General features: G+C 37.1%; 2 protein-coding genes and 1 long non-coding RNA gene across 5 annotated transcripts; 2 read left to right on the forward strand and 1 right to left on the reverse strand.

The window, feature by feature from the left end:
- Positions 1 to 2799: 2799 nt before the first annotated feature.
- On the forward strand, positions 2800 to 9002 carry LOC148174920 (uncharacterized). Of its 2 annotated transcripts, none has more exons than XM_088037902.1 (9): positions 2800 to 2884; positions 3163 to 3561; positions 3614 to 3742; positions 4135 to 4355; positions 5338 to 5475; positions 5529 to 6788; positions 6841 to 6921; positions 6977 to 7524; positions 7947 to 9002. In XM_088037902.1, the coding sequence occupies exons 2-9, from the start codon at positions 3202 to 3204 to the stop codon at positions 8864 to 8866; spliced, it is 3657 nt and encodes a 1218-aa protein (XP_087894028.1). In that variant the 5' UTR covers positions 2800 to 2884; positions 3163 to 3201; the 3' UTR covers positions 8867 to 9002. The 2 variants fall into 2 exon arrangements, with proteins under 2 accessions (XP_087894028.1, XP_087894029.1); XM_088037903.1 differs by having other exon boundaries at positions 6977 to 7497.
- On the forward strand, positions 4570 to 5331 carry LOC148174921 (uncharacterized). Of its 2 annotated transcripts, none has more exons than XR_015770205.1 (3): positions 4570 to 4739; positions 4865 to 5053; positions 5098 to 5331. It is a non-coding gene; the product is annotated as an uncharacterized LOC148174921 (long non-coding RNA). The 2 variants fall into 2 exon arrangements; XR_015770206.1 differs by having other exon boundaries at positions 5105 to 5331.
- Positions 9003 to 13077: 4075 nt separating the features above from the next.
- On the reverse strand, positions 13078 to 14901 carry LOC148174922 (uncharacterized). The gene is made up of 3 exons (XM_088037904.1): positions 14766 to 14901; positions 14606 to 14719; positions 13078 to 14558 (listed from the first exon to the last, which is right to left on the reverse strand). Exons 1-3 carry the CDS (start codon positions 14826 to 14828, stop codon positions 14175 to 14177), a joined length of 561 nt encoding a protein of 186 aa, XP_087894030.1. The 5' UTR covers positions 14829 to 14901; the 3' UTR covers positions 13078 to 14174.
- Positions 14902 to 19495: the final 4594 nt, after the last annotated feature.

Raw genomic sequence — 19495 nt, forward strand, 5'->3', positions numbered from 1 at the left:
ACTTATTAAGCAAACTCATCGAATGTGCGTCTCATTTTACGCAGAATTTCACGCTGAATCCAAAAACATGATAATTTTTTAATATTTGTCAATAAATAACCGAGTTATAGCCGTTTGAAATTTTGGGTTGTCGCCAGAGGGCCAAATTTTCGAAGGTTCGAAACAATTCATGCTCGATATCTCAGAAACTATTTCAGATATTCAGATTCGGTTTGCGCCATCGTTTTTCTCGCAAATTTTTACATATGAAACAGTTCTTTGATTTTTCCTCAAACGAAATTTGCAAATTTTCGCAAAAATTCATTACTAAAGCAATGGCCAAACTTCTAATATCGATATCTCGCTTATTTTTTAGAGTAAACTTATATTATTATACATCAGCGTACGCAGAATTTTACGCAGATTTCAAATCTGGGATTTAAATTCAGATCCGACAACAGATAACTAAATTATAGCCGATCAAAGTTTCGGAAAGTTGATTTTCATTTTTTCTTATTTTTCCTAATTTTTAAAGTCAAATATCTCGGAAACCATTTGAGATAGTGAGATGCGGTTTGCGCCATTCTTTTTCTCGGCTCATTTTACGTTAGAGAAAGTGCTTAAAAGCCAAAAATTCGATAGTCAATTTTTCTCGAAAAAAAAAATACGACTCAAGCGATAAAAATTTTTCATTTTTTTTATTTTTAGCCATAACTCGTAAACTAATTGTCCGATAGATCTCAAATTTGGCCAGTAGATAGATTTCGAGTTCCTCTTTCGACTGATGTGTAATTCAATGCTATTAAACGTCGTTTTTATTTTGAAAACATTAATTGAAAATCACCCTAAAATGATGTTTTCAAAACAGTTTTTGGCCAATTCCTCGTTTATTTATTAAGCAAACTCAACGAATATGGGTCTCATTTTACGCAGAATTTTGCGCTGAATTCAAAAACTTGATAATGTTTTAATTTTTGTCAACAAATAACCGAGTTATGGTCGTTTGAAATTTTGGTTTTTTGCCAGAGGGCCAAATTTTCGAAGGTTCGAAACAATTCATGCTCGATATCTCAGAAACTGTTTCAGATATTGAGATGCGGTTTGCGCCATCGTTTTTCTCGCAATTTTTTACATAAGAAACAGTTCTTTGATTTTTCCTCAAACGAAATTTGCAAATTTTCGCAAAAATTTATAACTAAAACATTGGCCAAACCTCTGATGTCGATATCTCGCTTATTTTTTAGAGTAAACTTAAGTTATTATACATCAGCGTACGCAGAATTTTACGCAGATTTCAAATCTGGGATTTAAATTCAGATCCGACAACAGATAACTGAATTATGGCCGATCAAAATTTCGGAATGTTGATTTTCATTTTTTCTCATTTTTCCTAATTTTTAAAGTCAAATATCTCGGAAACTATTTGAGATAGTGAGATGCGGTTTGCGCCATTCCTTTTCTCGGCTCATTTTACGTTAGAAAAAGTGCTTAAAAGCCCAAGATTCGATAGTCGATTTTTCGCGAAAAAAAAATACGACTCAAACGATAAAAATTTTTCATTATTTTTATTTTTGGCCATAACTCGTAAACTATTTGTCCGATAGATCTCAAATTTGGCCAGTAGATAGATTTCGAGCTCCTCTTTCGACTGATGTGTAATTCAATGCTATTAAACGTCGTTTTTATTTTGAAAACATTAATTGAAAATCACCCTAAAATGATGTTTTCAAAACAGTTTTTGGCCAATTCCTCGTTTATTTATTAAGCAAACTCAACGAATATGGGTCTCATTTTACGCAGAATTTTGCGCTGAATTCAAAAACTTGATAATTTTTTAATTTTTGTCGTCAAATAACCGAGTTATGGCCGTTTGAAATTTTGGGTTGTCGCCAGAGGGTCAAATTTTCGAAGGTTTAAAACAATTTGTGCTCGATATGTCGAAAACTATTCGAGATATTGGAATGCGGTTTACGGCATTGTTTTTCTCGCGATTTTTTACATAAGAAATGGTTTTTAGATTTTCCAATAGTCGAAAGTTGCAAATTTTTGCAAAAATTCATCACTAAAACTATGGCCAAACTTCTCATATCGATATCTCGCTTACTTTTTGAGTAAACTTAAGTTATTATACGCAGTGTACGCAGAATTTTACGCAGATTTCAAATCTGGGATTTAAATTCAGATCCGACAACAGATAACCAAGTTATGGCCGATCAAAATTTTGAAAAGTTGATTTTCATTTTTTCTAATTTTCACATTCTAGAAAATGTTCTCAAAAGCACAAAATTCGATAGTCGATTTTTTGCGAAAAAAAATTCCTACTCAAATTGTGTATTTTTTGTAATTTCAAAATTCACAAATCCAGCTGTCACTTAGAACACCGGTTTATTCTACCTCTGAACCTGGCTTAGTTTAACACCGTGCTTACTTGTATTTGAACCGCCGTGGAACCGCTCAAAAATGTGTGCAACGCAAAATTCATTTAAGCCTGGGTTAAGTCAGATTTGAACCGTGTTTATGCGACCGGCTCTTAATATCTTTTAGCAAATTTTAACAAGTTAAAATTACATATTATATTGTGTTTTTTAAACACATAAATTAATTGTTGTTGAATAAACATATGTATTGATTACACTATTTTTAGAAATTTAATTGTATTTATAAAACCTTGAAAACTTGGCAGTTTTTATTACGTATACAAGGACTTCTGGATGATTAGATTGCATATCTAAACATTTGAAATTACCGCTTTTTCTATCCCACCAATCAAACTTATTCACGCCGCTTTATGCTTATTTATTGGTTGATAACCGGCAAAACCTCCGCCAGTGGCGCCTCCTTGCGCAACAAATATCAATTGTTTGTGCGTGAAGTTGGTAACTTTGTTTAGAAAAACTCTTGCAGGGTAAGTAACTGAAAAAACTGCGTTATTAAATAATTACCTTTCTTCTAGGAATAATAAATCATTTAATTTGCGTATATTTTGTACTAGTTTTAAGAACGAATGGAGATTTTGACAGTAAAATTCCCTTGTAATTTCTCTTGCCTTAGACGCCATCTTGTCTTGGACCGACCCCAAGAACTCGCATAAATTTCGCTATTTTTAGGTCTTTTCCCTTTATAATTTTATGACGAAAATCCGTCTAAATTTGATTATTAATAAATTCATGGTACTTTCCACAGGCCTGACTTTAGTCGAAGCGTGAAAATCAACACTCCAACATGGAGTCGTTGAATTCAAGCCTCCTTTCCCAGTCCCTCAATTTCAATGGACAGCAGATGCAAAAGCTATGGGAAGCCGAATATGGAGAAAGCGATTTGCATCGGAGAAACGTCAAGGATCTTAACTTTCAACTGTACAGTGAAAGACAGAAGCATTTGTCTTTCCAGGACAGAGGCAAACGTCTTAAATTGCAACAGTTTATTGTGAAGAAGGCTAATTTGCTGTTTTCCACGGAACCGGCAGATTTTGAGTATAAGCCTGAAGAGGGGGCCGTCACTGAAGATATGTACGCCATTATGCCCCCATTTGAGACTTATCTCAGCGTTGACAAACAAAACAGATTAAAATACTTTTTCAAGGTGAGGCACAAATCTTGTAATAACAGCTTTTCATGGTTGATTCTTTTTCTAGAATGTCAAAGTGGGTGATCTCATTATTGGGACTATTGTAAGCAAAACTCAGTCAGGGATGATGCTTAAAGTGCTGTGTACTGCAGGACCTGGACCTAACATTATCTATGCAGCAGATATCAATGTTAAGGTGGGTGGAAACAATGAGATTGTGAAATTTTATTATCAGCAGTGTCAGGTTGCTGACTATTTGATATTTGTAATAAACACATCATCATTATTTCATAATAAAGTTCAAGTGGGCGAATTTAAAGGTGCCACTTACAGAAGCTCTAAATATTTAAAACCAATTTTGGTGGAAAATTGCATCAAAGTGTATAAAATGCGTGATCCGTTAGGCAGTGTTTTTATTAAAATTAATTAAGTTTGGCTTTTTAAACGAATCTTACTAGACAAAAAATGTCATTTGAGAATGACTGTCATTTTTTAAGTCTGCTTAGCAACGCACATTGTTAATTTTTCTGGACTTCAAAACGTCACTGCAAACAAACCATCAGATTGACTCGATTTTTGACTTTATAGGCTTTTTGTCCGGTGGCAAACATAATCCCGGCAGTTGATAAGAAGGGCATAACTCGCAGCTACATGATGAATGATTCCGTATGTTGCGAAGTAATAGAAAAAATTCCCGACTCGGATAAGATGGTGTGTTGTATGAAGGGCACACCAAGAAAACCGAACGAACCTGAACGTCGTCCACCACTTGGATTAATCAGTGCAGATGATTTTCCTTTGGTTTACAAGTAAGTTTTTTTTGGAGAAATCCACGGGGAAGGGGGAATAACTTTTTTTTCAGTAGTTGTGTTTTTGGGTACAGCATTGTAACGTTTTTCACGCATTTTTGATTGTAAACAAAATGTTATTAACTTTGGTTTTGGTTGTGTGGATGAAAAACAGTCAAAAGGAGTCTTTGAAGCTAACTAAAATATTTTTCTTTTTAGAAGGTTTTATGTTTGAATAAAACCGTAACTAAAAGTCGCAAAGAATTCTCTCACCATTCAAAAAATTCTCATAATTAACGTGTTTGTGTGTACACATGATCCTAATTGCACTGTGGGTTATTGTAAAGCAGCGTGTTTGCACAAATACCTCTGTTTAAAACGATGATCTATGAAAAAAGAAAACAGGTGAGACATTTTTCCTTTGTCATTTATTACTAGAAAACGACTTTCTTTCCACTCTATTAACAATTTTGCTGTATCCTGTCGTATTTTGATTGTTCGCATTGCTTATAAAGACATATTTTCCGCAGTATCGATGAAAAAGCCGAAAATGCACTCACTATCTGTAAAAGTAATAAAAAAGTTGAGGATAGAGGTTTAATTTTGTCTGTATCCGATAAAATAAGGAGAATTTTAAATAAGTCGACAAATTTATTTGTAAAATGTTGTTTGCACAACACATAGGATGGAACTTTGAGTCCGCGAGACGATCATCCTTGGTATGTATGACTTAATTTAGGGATTGCAAATAATACATTTTAAGGGTAAAGCGTGTTTGTGAGTCTGGATGCTCTTACCTCGACTACCAAGAAGAATGGACGCAATTAACAAATATTTAAAAAATTACTGGCGACACTTTGTCGAAATTGGAAAACGTGTTCCGTCTTGACTCACAAACTAACGTACGAACAGGTATAATTATCACGTTATTGTGTGATATTGATCCTCTCGAATGAGGGTAAGTCCGGGGTTGAATGAAAACGATTCTTTCTTTCACTTTCAGAAAAGCGTTGGATCACAAGAACGAAAGCTATGACAGTGTCTTAGAAAAAAGCATTGGATTCAACAATCCGAATAACATTTCATACTTGGCGGGAGTTCTCGGTATTAAAGATCACTGCTCTTTAATGAAAGGCCTCAAGTAAGTGAACTACAATATTAATTTATCGACATGCTAATCTCAAATTTCTACAGAGGCCGCTTTCCGGAAAACGAGTACGCCTCTGAGCTGCGTCAAGTGCAAGCCAGTAAGTGGGCATATCGCAACGTGGCCGACGGCATCGATCATTTCAAAGCGGGAAAACACGTCGAGGCCTTCCAGTGTCTCAACAAAGCTTTGAACATCGATCCTAAGAACGTGGAAGGACTGGTAGCCCGTGGTGCTCTCTATGCAAATAGCGGCAACTTTCAGAAGGCTATCGCAGATTTCGAAACGGCGCTTAAGTTGAATCCAAATCATGGGAACGCCCGTAAGTATATGGGCGAGACTCTGGTGGCTCTCGGAAGGAGTTACGAAGAAGAAGATAAGTTTGAAGAAGCACGGAAATCCTACCAAAGCTGTCTGAGCTTGATACCCAACCATGAAGAAGCTCAGAACTCTTTGAAATTCTTGAAGAACAAGACTTCAACGACGAAGAATTTGATTGAACCGACTGAGTTGTTACTACCGAATTTGGCGACAACTGGTAAAACATCGGATGTGAATGATGCTTTGAAGCAGCTACTTAAGAACGAGGACGAAGAGAAAAAAGAGAAGAAAAAGAAGAAGAAAAGCAAAAAAAGGAAGAACAGGAGACATTCAAGTTCTAGCTCTAGCAGCAGTTCGTCTGGGAGTAACGAAAGCTCCAGTAGCTCTTCATCAAGCAGCAGTGACTCCACTTCAAGTTCTGGAGACAGTGACTTTAAAAAGAGGAAGAAGCACAGGTCTAGATCGCACAGACGCGAAAAGCAAAGTTCTTTGAGTCCTTTGAGTAAGCGCATGGCTATGATGGATCAGACACAAGACACTTCTAGCAATTACACTTTCAACAAACCTGCTGCTAGCACCTCTATGTTTGATTTTAATCTTGAACAGCCGGTAGAGGCGCCAAAATCTGCAGATTTGAGTTATGAACAAAGATTGAGGATGTTCTTGCAAGAAACTAAAGGTGACTCAGACTATGAGGAAAAGGTAAGGAAATTTTTAGAGGAAAGTTCAAAATGGAAAAAGGATAAAAGAGGCGACGATAAGAAAAAGAAACGCAAGAAGGACAGAAAGAGCAAGAAAGAAAGCAAAAAGAAGAAGAAAGAAAAGAAATTGAAGCGCAAAGGCTTTGATTTGAGTGAGTTTGAAGACCATAAGAAACTGAGAGATGCGATTAAAAAGGAGTTGAATAAAGGGAAAAAGTCCAAGAAGCACAACATTCCTTCTGACGAAGACGAGTACTTCTTGCAAAAAGCCGGTTATACCAAAAGGTACTTTTTGGCGATTTAAAAAAGCAAATGGAAGTAATCTAATTTGTTCCAGATTTATTGAGAGCTTGCCTGATTTAGAAGAATTGGAGTCGAAGTTGAACGCCTATTATGCCATGGAAAAAGAGTCAAAGAGGTAAGATTTTTTATCAACCTTGTTTCTTTATTTTAATTTAAAATTTTTATAACAGGAGTGAGCTGAGTGAAAGCCCCAAACGTGGTCTCCTTGACTCGCCGTCTCCAACCCGTGAACAGAAAGCTCGCCAAGCAGTGGCGGAGGCTACAGCTTCAGCCAGCAACTCCTCCAAATGGAAAATGCAAATGAGCAATCAACCACCGCCCCCAGTCAGTGGCAGTTCTCGTTTTAAAAAGAAACCCGATCGCGAAGAATGGAAAGATGATCAGCAAATGGATAAGCGCGGTATGATGGGAGGTAAAAACGGCAATTTCGAGGAATCACCTAGAAAAGCTCAACAACCAGTTCCAACACCAGAAAAAAACATGAGTGTTCGAAAAGCGATGGCCATGAAGGAGCCACCGCCGAAAAGACCCGATTCGCCTAAGAAACCAAAGCTGTTGCCACCAATTCCTCCAATTAAACCATTGGTTAATCCGGGACAAGTCGTCTTGGATAAGTTCGGGAATTTCAGATTGATGACGCCGCCTGAGTTGAAGAAGGAGAGGGAACATAATATGCCACCATTACCACCAGGTGCTCCTCCTAAAGGACCTACTTCAGGTAGAGCTCAGTCTCTTTCCAGATGGCTAATGTCAATGTCGTTCTAATAACGTTTTTATTTTCTTGATATGTTCAGTTATTGTAGGCATGTAGCATGGTTACTTTTGTCATCTCAACGGGGCTGAGCTTTGCGTCTTGTTCTTTTTTAAAATATTATTTACTAACGTCTACTAAGTTGATGCTGACACGGAAAGGGAAATTAGTTTTCTATTTATCAAGGTCAGATTAACGAACTAGTTAAATGTGTTGAAGTTCACGATCTTTTTGAACTGTCGTAATTTGGCCGATCGATGTTATTTGTTCATTATTTTACTTGCATTCTTCTAGATATTTCTATGAAGCTTGACTTAACTCGGAAACAGTTCAGTTAGATCAGAGACTGTTTAAATAAACCCTTTGGCATTTTTGTTTTTTTTGTTTAGGTCGCCGTCCTCCTGAACCTCCAGGTCGTCCTCGCTCCGGCAGTCGTTCTCCGAAACGTCATAGCCGCTCTCGTTCTCACGGCAAATACAGTCGCTCCAGATCTTCGAGCAACTCGCGTTCCAGATCACGTAGCTATCGAAGCCGTTCTCGTTCATATTACAGTCGTTCCAGGTCTCGCTCTGGATCTTACTATTCAAGAAGTCGCTCTAGATCACGTAGCTACTCAGGCGACAGACGTCGTTACCGCCGTGGAGGCTTTAGAGGTCGCTACAACGACAGAGGAACTTACTACAAGCCTCGCTTCCAGAATCCTCGCAACAGCATTAGAGGAGGCAGAGGCGGTGGTGGTGGTGGAAGCTACTATAATCGCGATGCCAGGTATAACGATAGGGACTACAGAGGACGTGGTAGGCCGTATAATAACTATAACAATAGAGGTGGAAGAAGGCCGAGAGGCAGATACCAGAGAGGTGGATACAGAGAGTACAGGGATAGGAGAGAATACAGGAGTAGATCGAGAGATAGAAGTAGGTCTGTGAGCGGCAGCAGGGAGAGAGACTCTGATGAAGCGATGAAGAAAAACGTAGCTGAACAGAAGGATAAAGTTAATAAGTATGCGGATGGAGAAGGAGAACAGATCCGGCACGAAGGACCATTGAGTGAAGGCGAAGATAGAGATGATTATACTACTAACGAAAAGTTCGTGGATAGAGAAGCGTTTGGGGGAAAATGGGCGGATAAAGAAGAAGGTGGAAATGAAAACACCGGTGATGGAGAAAGCGGGGGTAAAATTGACAAGTCCAACATTCCCTCCGAAAGTAACATAGAAGAGATGGACAAGTTCCTTAGTAAAGTAAAGAAGGATAAAAAAGAAGAGATGATGGAGAGGAACAAGGACTTGTTGAAAAATAAAGCGTAATTTTGTCTATTATTCATGTAATATAGGTTTTAGAATTTTTGCAATTCAAAGTTATCAGTTTGTACCAATGTAATGTGTTTTTAGTGTATCTAATGGAGTAATAATTATTTCAAATTAAATAAAGGTAGCAAGATTACACAGGTTTTATTAGAGCCTACAAATCCTATTTCGTATAATGGATGTGTTGTTACTCTTGAATGATGACAATATGCCATACATGCTTCATTTCCTTTCAGTAATGAACCCTAGATCCCGAAGATTTTATCACCCGCTCTAACAGATTTATGGACTTTGCTGTTTCCTTCCGCTGAAATGGGGAAATTTTATAGAGTTGTGTTTGGAGGAAGCGAACGTATTGACTGGATAAGTGTATTACTGTAGGTATGTGTTTTTGTAACATTTTTTTTATTTGGGTATGTTGGAATTTTTTCTAAGCACTAATACTTTTCAGAAAACAGTAGATTCATATTTTAACGTATTGCGTAACATCTTTTTAACCATTATTAAATTACAAGATTATGTTTAAATGACTATTCTGGGAATAGTTGATGATATTGTTGTGATTTTTCCAATGCATCGAGCGAGTTTTTGATGCGAAGCCATAAAAAATTAAAAATGATGGCCGCTATTGAATGGATTATGTAATTTTGCTTCGGCAATGTTATCTTTTTTTAATCCCTTCCCTTTCTTTTGTGGGATCTGAAATTTGTACGTTGTCGTCCCAAGGGCGTCCGTTCCCGATCGATGTTGTTTCTTTTATTGTCCGCCGCCTTTAATGCTCTGCGTAGGTGATTGCAACAATGTAAAAACCGCGAGATGATAAGCGTTCCCTTTATTCCACGTCGAGTACACGATTGTTCAACTGTACTGACTGCTATTGTCAAGGCACGTCTTTTCTATATGAATCTAGACACCCGTGGATTCACACAATAGCTATTCACTATTTAATCGCAGCGGCCTATATTGTGATGTAGTCGATATAAAACATTCTCCAACATCGATATCGGACACAAGAATCGCTCCCAGACAATGCACTTTCATAATAATAAACTTTTAATCCGCTCCAGAAGAAAGCGTCAGCGTTCGACAATGCCCAAATGCGATTTTTATTGAACGGCGCGAAAAAATGGGGGATTAGAAATGGATGGAAAATTTTCGTGTATGTGGAAAGTTTGGGTTTGGGGAAAACAAAGCGTCATTGAGATGCGTGTGACATTTTGTTGTTAGCGCCAGCGCTCATCACAATACTGACATTTTTGCAAAAAAAAATCAATGGGGCGTTTCTATGAGTCAGCCGCTATTGTGCGCTTTTGTAATTTCTGTTTGTTATGGCCTATACATTCCTATACGTTTGAATATTATTTTAATAATAGACAACTGTTTGTTTCATTCGACTCACTATTATACAAAAATCTATTGTGGACTTTATCATGCCAAATACAATGGCTAAATTATCCATTATGTCCCAACATGGATATAATGCGGTTTAATTGAACGGAGTTACATGATGAAACTTCGTTCATCGCTATGAATCAATTTTCAAAATGTCTTTAAATTTGTCCCTGTCATTCAGCGCTAATTTTAGCCTTGTTCCAAAAATACCAACTTCATTGAAACGTAAATTCCATCAATAAATTATTTTTTTTTTATTGCTTTTTTATTTTCCGTTTCATTCTAAATCTTTTTTTACTTCAAGATTGTGGGACAAAGTTGCATCGCCGCAGCTGATCGACTTGAAATCAGTTCATTATAATCTATATCGAGAACTAACTGTAAAATAATAATTGTAGAAATTCCTCGAGAAGAATTATTCTGAACACTTGTTCCTTTGGTTCATTCTTGGAAACTTTGAGGGACCATGACGCATTTCTCTGAATCACAAAGCGAACAAGTCACCATCAAACAATTTGTGTATTTTATTCCGTTGCAAAATTACAACTGCAATTGCAATAAACAATCATCCAATTGTTTATTTAATTACAGCAATCTTCGTGGAGGTCTGTTAAACCGCCATGTCACACATAATAACACGACTCGACCTAATCAACTTGAGGGCTCTTGAGCCACCTTTTGATAAGATCTACAGACAATTAAAAAATTGTACTCTTCAGTCTCCACTCTGCACATTTTCCAGGAAGATCTCCACCCTTCACACGATATACAAACAATAATCCACCCCCATTACAGCCACCCTCAAATCGCATTAAACCGATGCACAATTAGACGACAATGCTAAATTTTAATCAATTTTGTTATTGTTTCGGCGGCATTGTTAAAAATCTCTAGCGCATGCGCCACTTGTTCGCTTTTCAACAGTGCGCGACTTGAGGCAGTAACCCGCGAATTGTGCTCCGGAGGGGTTGTGTTTGCCGGAGTCCGGAAGGTTACACCATGCGGCAGTGATACATACGCACGTGGTGAAGTGGTTGGGATTTCCTAGGATGTGTTAAAAGTGTGGTGAATTTGGTGGTGTCACCAAAAAAATTTGGATTACTTCTTTGGATCGTCGGAGTTGGTGCGGTGAGTGCTTGATTTTTAATTGTTAATTTGGAAGACAATGGTGGTGGCCGATGAAAGTGTAATGGGCGAGAAAAATGTAATGTTTAGCAAGTGGTTATTTCTTTTATATTGGGACACAATGGGAAGAGCAATTGTTGAGGTTTTCTTTGTGGTATTGTTGGAAATGATTGACAGTTTTATGTGTAAATCATAATTTAATGATGAATGGAATTTTATTAGCGCAACTTTGATTAGTGGTGAGTCAACATAATTAAAAAAGTTCATGGAAATGATTATAATAAAGATAGGGAAAATAGATGTTTTCAATTACATTTTTTAGAAAATTAATACCATATTGTTTGACCTGTGTTTACTTTTCTTCTTGAATTTGAATACCGTTTTATTTATATAACGTTTTTATAGTGAATTAGCAACATCTTCATCATTGTACAGAATCATTTATCAAACTCAACACTATTTTTTCATTTATTCACGCACGTTTCGACAACAAAGCTGTCATTAACTCGACGACTATTAAACAAACTTGAACTACTTTTATGAATGGGATTTTCATTGTAGCTGCTTTCAGGACATTCTTCAGGAAGAAAGGTTTTGTTGGTGGTTACCATTATAATCAAGTGGTCAAGTGATGAATGTATTATAATGCGATTACAGAATAGAAATACAATTTTAGTATGACTTCAAAGACTTACGAAGAATCTACAGTATGTAAAAATTTACAATCACTGATTTGAAAGTTTTAATTACTGATCGAGATAAAAGTAAGCAAACATTCCAAATTTTAATTACTGATTTAAAACCACAGGAAAATATTGATGGGGAGAATTTGGGTACCTCTGGTTCTTTGAAAATTGCATAATTGATATAATCATGTAGATCAGAAATTCCAGATTTTGAAAAACTAATTTTGTTGCAGAATTTTGGTATAAATAAATGTATTTACGTACAAAAAAATTATTGACTGCTGATTTTTTTAAATTCCAGATTTTGAAAAACTAATTTTGTTGCGGAACTTTGTTATAAATAAATGTATGTAATGTAATCTTCACAACTACATATTTTTGAAAATTTTATTTTTGCATTTTTGTATGTCTTTATTATGCATTTAAACATTAAATAAGATTTCTGTTTCAGTGAAAGCAAAATCTCTTTTTGAGTCTGATACGAAAGTAGAATTGAATAATTATAGTTTATCCACACTTAACTTTTAAATCGACTTTTTCCGACAGTTATGAACTGTTTTAACTAACATTTGTTCCAAGTTTTATCCAAATCACGGAATACATATTTTGTATGACATTTCAATGTCACTATTTTTTTATTTTCGAATAATTTCAGCTTGTAATTGTGGATAAAACGTTATATTGCATTCGTGTTTTAGTCACGTTTTATCTACTTAAAAATATTTTAATATTCTTGTGTGGATAAGACCGTTGTTTAAAAAACTTATACAATAAATAACTAGTCTGATTCAATCCTCGTCAATTTAGGGTATTTAGTTTTGGGTAGTCAAATTTGATTACATATTTTATTAGTTTAATTTTTATGGTGGGTTTATTTTGAGACCAGTTTACATCAACTTTCGGACTATTACTTATGCAAAATTATTTTTTATTTTTTTTATTACATAATTGCTAATACAAGCAATACCGCACGACTAGTCTGATAAGAATGTTTTTAGATGGAGGATATTACGGCAATTTTATTTATTGGTGCTTTTTTAATTACAATGAAAATCGATAAGTGAGAGTTACATAAAGTGAAGCTTCTAAGGTCTCTTCTCAATGCTGACATCCCAAATTCCACTTATGACATCACTTCCTACTTTCCGTGATTTATCCCAAAATCCTAACACAACATAAAACGGATTTTTGTACGTCTTATCTCCGAAGCGTTTAACTTTTTGTGTTAATTAAGCTCCGATTCAGAATAGAATTTCACATTCTGGGGGTCCTAGTGAAAGCCGGTGACGCAGATAACGTAATATATTGATAAGGCGGGGTATAGTCAGTGTCCGCGACCTCACTACAATGGCTTATGAAAATGGTCCAGCGGGTTCTTTGTTAACGGCTATTGTCGTATGAGCCATTACAGAAGTCGGCGTCGCATCGTTCTCTTGTCCATCGACGGGAGAATAGGACAAGAATGAGGAGAGCATTGTCGAAACGTTGTCATGGATAAAAATGGTCATTTCCAAGCAACGTGCGCTGAAATGTAACGGGAACGTTTAATGTGGACGGTTTTGTTGAAAATCAACGAGATGCGGGGAGTAGGTATACTAATAAATAATAATACAGTAGAACCTCAATTTGTCGCACATTGTTTTCTTTCAATTGTGTCGAAATGTCATCGCATGTATGAGTTGAAATGTCTCATCCTCTTATGCATGTTCTCTCAAAATATTTCGACTTCTTCCGACAAACAGGCTTCTTTAGAAAATGTTATGAATAAGAGTAAATTGTAGCCACAATGGCGTCTTTCAAAGTCCTCTTGAATATAGCGTTAATTTCGAATAGAGACTGCCGGGGAAATATCAAAAAGTGTATTTTCGCGGAGGCTGCCTACACTTGCTGCTATACGACGGAGGAAGGGGTGACGTATGCAAATTTATGCTTCAACAGGTTCTGATTGTATATTGTAATGTTTGGATTGTGTGGACGGAGAGGAAAATGGGCTTTGGGAGAGCTTATTCGGTGCGGTGGAAGAAAGCGATACGAAATGTGAAAACCACTTGGGTCAAATGTAATAAATTCAATGAAATTTATTTTTTAACTTGCACTCATACTTTTTATACCAAAGGCGATGAATTTGTATTAACAAAAAAAACATGTGCTTCCCCTTCACTCGTCTCCGCAATCACATCATATCTCACCGCCGCACTACCCCTCCTCGCCGCCTCCTTATTCCTCGCCTCCATATCGTCATAAAAAACATACATCAAAAAATGTACAATCCAAGACAGAATAATCAACGCCAAAACGACAAACGCAATAACTCCCGCCACGTGTTTATCCCCCACAATTATTGGCCCAATTTTCACTTGTGTGGGGCCGTCGCCAATTTGAGATGAGACTGTAACTAACACTATCATTAATAAGAGTCCACAAATTGTCCCGAGCGCGAACATCACCGTCTCAGTTATTAAATACACGAGCAGGAATTTCGCGTTGTCCTGAAAAATAAGGTTTCGGTTTTTTTAATTAGAAAGCACGGTCTGACCTTAATTATCCCAATTAAAAGAATTGTACCAGCTATAACTGCGATAAGGCCGCCTGCAATTTGGAAGGAATCGATTATGTAGACTCCCATAACCAGGTTTAGGATACCACAAATCTTGAAATGTGAAAATTAGGTTGTGATGATGACGATTTGTACTTACGAGGTTTATGACTGTCATGCTGTAAGCCACGTGTCTTGCAGATCTCGAATAATCATCGGTCATTTCTGGGGATTTTCAAGCGAATTTGGTGAAAGAAAGGCACCCGCTACGCAAATATTCGATTGTAAACAAGAGTTGGCACGCAGCGTTTCGAGCATTCTATAAATATTCGAATATATTTCAGAGGACTGAAAGAAATGCGAAAAAGGTTGAGTAATTTTGGCGTTCAACATTACCGGAATATGCGGCAATAAATTTTATCTCTGAAGAAGACGACAGATGAGCGTGTTAGCGCGAATTTTCGAACCCTTCAAACTCCCCAAACTGTGACAAATCGCCCCCGTAAATTAGTTTCGGGCAACCACACTTTTAATGTTCGCCGAAAACCAATAACACCAATACGATTTCACCAGCAATTGAATTCATACAAATGCATTTTGGTATCGTATCAATTGACCGCGTGAGGATGGCGTCTAGTCATCACCGTTAACGACAAAGCAGCTGATGCAAACAAAGCCTGACAAAATGAAACAATCATTGTTGCTCATCACTGTTTGCTCAATGACTCGTTTGCGTCATCGGACATATGTTTTCGCACCCGAAGGGTGGAAACCGCAATTAATGCACACAGAAGGGCCACTTGACGGGCAGATGGTGTCGTGGAATCCACATCGTGGGAAGACCACGTGCAAGGGGGTGGACTATGGTGTTGAGTTTCAAGTTCTGCACTTAGATGAAATCGAAGCAATTTTTTCGCAGTCGCTGTGTATATTTGTCGCGAAATTCCCTGTCGTCGCCGTCTCCGGGCCAGTGGTCCCGTACAATGTACAATCGGCATGAAGTGCGAGAGTTATGTGCCCTATAAATCTCAGTGTCTTACTTTGAATATAAAAGCTGCGAAATAAAAAGACGTCTGTTCCATTAGGGCGATCCTGCGGTTATGAGATGAGGATATGCTTTCAGCGTAATGCTTCCAGTCACCATTCATCCTGCGCTGGCACACTGAAAAATATCCTTGTATTTTACCCGAAATAATATTCGAATGATTCTAGTCCTTCTAAAGTTTCAAAGATCTTCTCCATTTCGGTGTTTCCATGTTCCCGCAAGGAAGGTTAATCCCTTCTACAAAGTCCGAGCAGCCTCCGGGCTCCGGGTCCCGCCAAACTCCGGTACCCGTAGTATCTTCGCTTCATTGTAACCATGTTTTGTCTTGTCACAATAGCCCACAATACTGACCACACAAACATCGGTACAGAGTCGGCTTGTGTGCGGCCATCTTTGGTGGCGGTCCATTGTTGGCGGCACAATGTGGCAGTGTCATGCGATTGTTTGTGCTCATCGCACAGAAATGAATGAAGAACGGAAACAACCGGTTCGCCTCCTATTATCAAGCAATACACCGGCGCTACATAGTTATATATACCTTTTGTTTGGGTAATTTCGTATTCGAGCTAATTAGAAATTGGAATATAGAGAAAGCGGGATATTGAGGTCTTTGCGGCGAGGATTACTCGCCATTGTTCATTATAAATAGAATAAATTACAATTACCACATGAGTGCTTTATAAAGCATTATACCTGCCTCTGCTGCTTGTGCCTCTGCGATTCTTTATTTCCTTGCTACAATGCAGCTTTTGTTTCCGGAATAAACAATGCCGACTATTGCTTGCGACGGAAGAAAAAGCTCGGAAACGCGGCCCGCGAGTCTACAGGCCCGAATCGGGAGGGGACACTCCCACTCGCCTACCGGACTGCCTCTGAGCCCTACAAAGGTGTAGCTAGAAGAGTCATAAAACGAGCTATAGGCGAAGGAAAAAAACAACAAAAATATAATAATACAAATGCACTTTGGAATTTTTTCTTTTCATATACCTACACACTATATGCATAATATCTCACCATTGCGTTACGCACAGCGCTCGGTATATCACCGATTTAAGTCGGAATACAATTAGGTGATCTGGACTCTCCGCGTCAATTTAGTGTTTGTAAAGAAGTGACCACGCTTCCTAAAAATAATAAATCAGCTCTGGCTGAAATTTCCGGACATTGGAGATAACTTTAATCATCGTTTTTGATAAAATTTTAAATTGAAATTACCTTCGCTCCAGATGAATTAAAATTGTATTTTGTACATTAGTAAACATATTTTGGAGTCAAGATTAGAGGTGAACCGACTCGTGGAAATTGTGGAAGCTGAAACGCTGAGGAGTCTAAGATATTGTTTAATAAGATATTTTAAGATATTGAAGAGTTTTAAGGTATTGAAAAATGTTTACCTATAGGCCAATTTTCCTGTAGAGAATTTACAAAGGAGCAATTTTATGATATTTAGTTTTTTCCTAATTGCAAAATTAATGATAAAAGATATAAATTCATAATAAATACTTGCTACTCTGCACTGAAATGAACAAAAACGAGTTTATTACTGATGCTTCTACATTTTGGTGACAATTTAACAAATATTCTTATTTAAAATTATATTAAATTTAAAAATCCGCAGGAGTTTAAAAAATCAGCATTGTGTGAACGACCAGTCGCAGAGTCGCATTTTAAATTGGGCGCCTACAACATTTTTTTGCAGGAAAATTAAGGTTTAGCAGGAGTACCTTTTATGTCATCCGAGAAAAAATGAAAATAAAAATCCTGAGGGTCTGAAGTGTAAAACTGAAGAATAAAGAATCTTGTAAGAAGCATGTAAAAGTTTGAAATTCACTGTTTTAGATTATTTCGCTTACTAAAATCAGTCAAACTCAAGCTTCTTAACAATATAAAAATATTCTAAGTAACTGAATCTAACAAATTCAACAAAGGTATGTAATTCGTAGTGTCAATTAAAATATTTGAAATCCGAAGAATGTGGAAAAGCTCAAGCTGTGGGAAATGGGAATGTTTTCAAAGAAAATATTTTTGACTTAGGTTGTGATTTTATTTCAATGCAGAATAATTATTATAATACATAATTTGCTATTTGGAGTTTTTTGTTTTTAAAATTAAGTTGGTTTTTCAGTTAAATTTGGATTTCGTTCTCTCATAAAACATACACTAAGCGAGAGGGATGTTTTCCTAAATTTACAAGTTTCAGTGTTTTTCATTATACACGTTTTCTAGGTATTAATGCTTGTTCTTTTCCAAATCATAATACTAGATCTCACTACCGCGTCACGCACAACGATCACCATATAATCGGTTTAAGTGGGAGCAGGAACTGGTGATCTGAATTCTCCGAGGCAAATACAAGCATGAAAAAGAAGACGAAGAAGAAACAAAGTGATGATGTAAAATGCACACTTTCCTAAAAATAATAAATCAGCATTGGCTGACCTTTCTGAACTCTGGAGATTGCTGTGATCACCATTTTTGATTAAAATTTTAAATTTAAATTACAGTATGTCCTGGATTATGCTAGAAAAGTCTAAATTTTCAAATTAGTAAATAATAAATTATGAATACATAATAAACAATTATTAAAAGTTTAGTTGTTTTAATTATCAAAAAAGTGGAAAAGTACGCTAGTTAGGGATGACTAATGTGCTGTTTCTGGACCGTGCCAAGTCAAGTTTTTTTGAAATGAAATGAGAAGTCACACTTTGGTAATCTAGATTTTCCATCCGAATTAAAAGGACTTTCTCCTTTTGAAAATCCCCTTTTGTTATATCCTATAGACTCCCCATCGATTGAACCTATCAACTCTCCAAGTTTTATATTGTTTCCCAAACATAATGCGGTGTAACAGCTACAACTTGCTTACCACGCCGCGAAACTTTCCTCCTTTCAATACCTGTTTGCTGTTAAAATTAACCCTCTCAACTCCCCTCCTTTCTACTGGAAAAAAACCATCACCATCTCGGCACCAGAAGCAAGAAGTAACAAGGTTGAACAAGTCCGCCTGGAGCATTTGACATTTCCCTGCATTACATAACAATCGACGTTGTAAGACGTTTAAACAATGGCCATTCTACTCCCACCTAACGGAAACAAAAAACATTTGAACAAAGAGCGCGGTTTCAATTGTCACTATTCAGCTCCTTGCAAAATAAAAGAGTAAAGCCATGGAATCATAAAGGAGGAGAGTTGGCTTTCGCTGTGTATTCGAGAATGATAAAAGCCGCTGGAACAAACATACAATGAGAATCAAGAGGCCTTTTGTCTGATAAATGACGTCATTGGTTCGTCTTGGACACAGGATCGATGTGTAATCCGTCATTAAACGACACGTGTAAACCTGTGTTTAATTGGTTGTATAACCGGGGTGCACCACATAATCCAAGCACATTGCCACCGCGTAACCCAACTTGGATCAATCGAGGAGCTGTAAAAAGAGAATTGATGCCGACCGACGTAATTAATTCCTATTATGAAACCAAACAAAGTTAAGTGTCTGCGATTCACCAAAGAACGAAGTAATAATTTTATTCCATTCGTCCGGAGCTGAGAGCAGCAAGCATCCTGTTAAAAATATCAATAGCGCGCCAGATAACTCGCGATGTGGCGCTTTTGTGCACAGATGAATATTATAAAGGGACAAAGATTCTACAATACAACATACAATGAATACAATACAATAGTGTTGTATTCAGTATTGTATACATATAATAGAACTATAGAAGCAAGCTTAATGCCATTTCAAACACAGTGTTATCAGCAGCGCGGAGGCGGCGGCGGCGGTGGCGGCGGAGACGTCCTGTGCCACATGTGCCGGGGCTAATTGCGACTTCTCACGACGGAAA

The sequence above is a fragment of the Gnatocerus cornutus genome, chromosome 5, assembly GCF_029298725.1.
Source record: "Gnatocerus cornutus isolate USDA-ARS CGAHR chromosome 5, icGnaCorn1.1, whole genome shotgun sequence".
Classification (NCBI taxonomy): Eukaryota; Metazoa; Arthropoda; class Insecta; order Coleoptera; family Tenebrionidae; genus Gnatocerus; species Gnatocerus cornutus.

Excerpts from the sequence above, each read along its gene's own strand:
- LOC148174920 (XM_088037902.1), top strand. The coding sequence starts at position 3,202 with ATGGAGTCGTTGAATTCAAGCCTCCTTTCCCAGTCCCTCAATTTCAAT. Across the intron at positions 4,356-5,337 it reads GATTTTCCTTTGGTTTACAA|AAAAGCGTTGGATCACAAGA; the intron begins GTAAGTTTTTTT and ends TTTCACTTTCAG. Across the intron at positions 6,789-6,840 it reads AAAGCCGGTTATACCAAAAG|ATTTATTGAGAGCTTGCCTG; the intron begins GTACTTTTTGGC and ends AATTTGTTCCAG.
- LOC148174922 (XM_088037904.1), bottom strand. The coding sequence starts at position 14,828 with ATGACCGATGATTATTCGAGATCTGCAAGACACGTGGCTTACAGCATG. Across the intron at positions 14,720-14,765 it reads GCATGACAGTCATAAACCTC|ATTTGTGGTATCCTAAACCT; the intron begins GTAAGTACAAAT and ends TCACATTTCAAG. Across the intron at positions 14,559-14,605 it reads TTTTAATTGGGATAATTAAG|GACAACGCGAAATTCCTGCT; the intron begins GTCAGACCGTGC and ends CTTATTTTTCAG.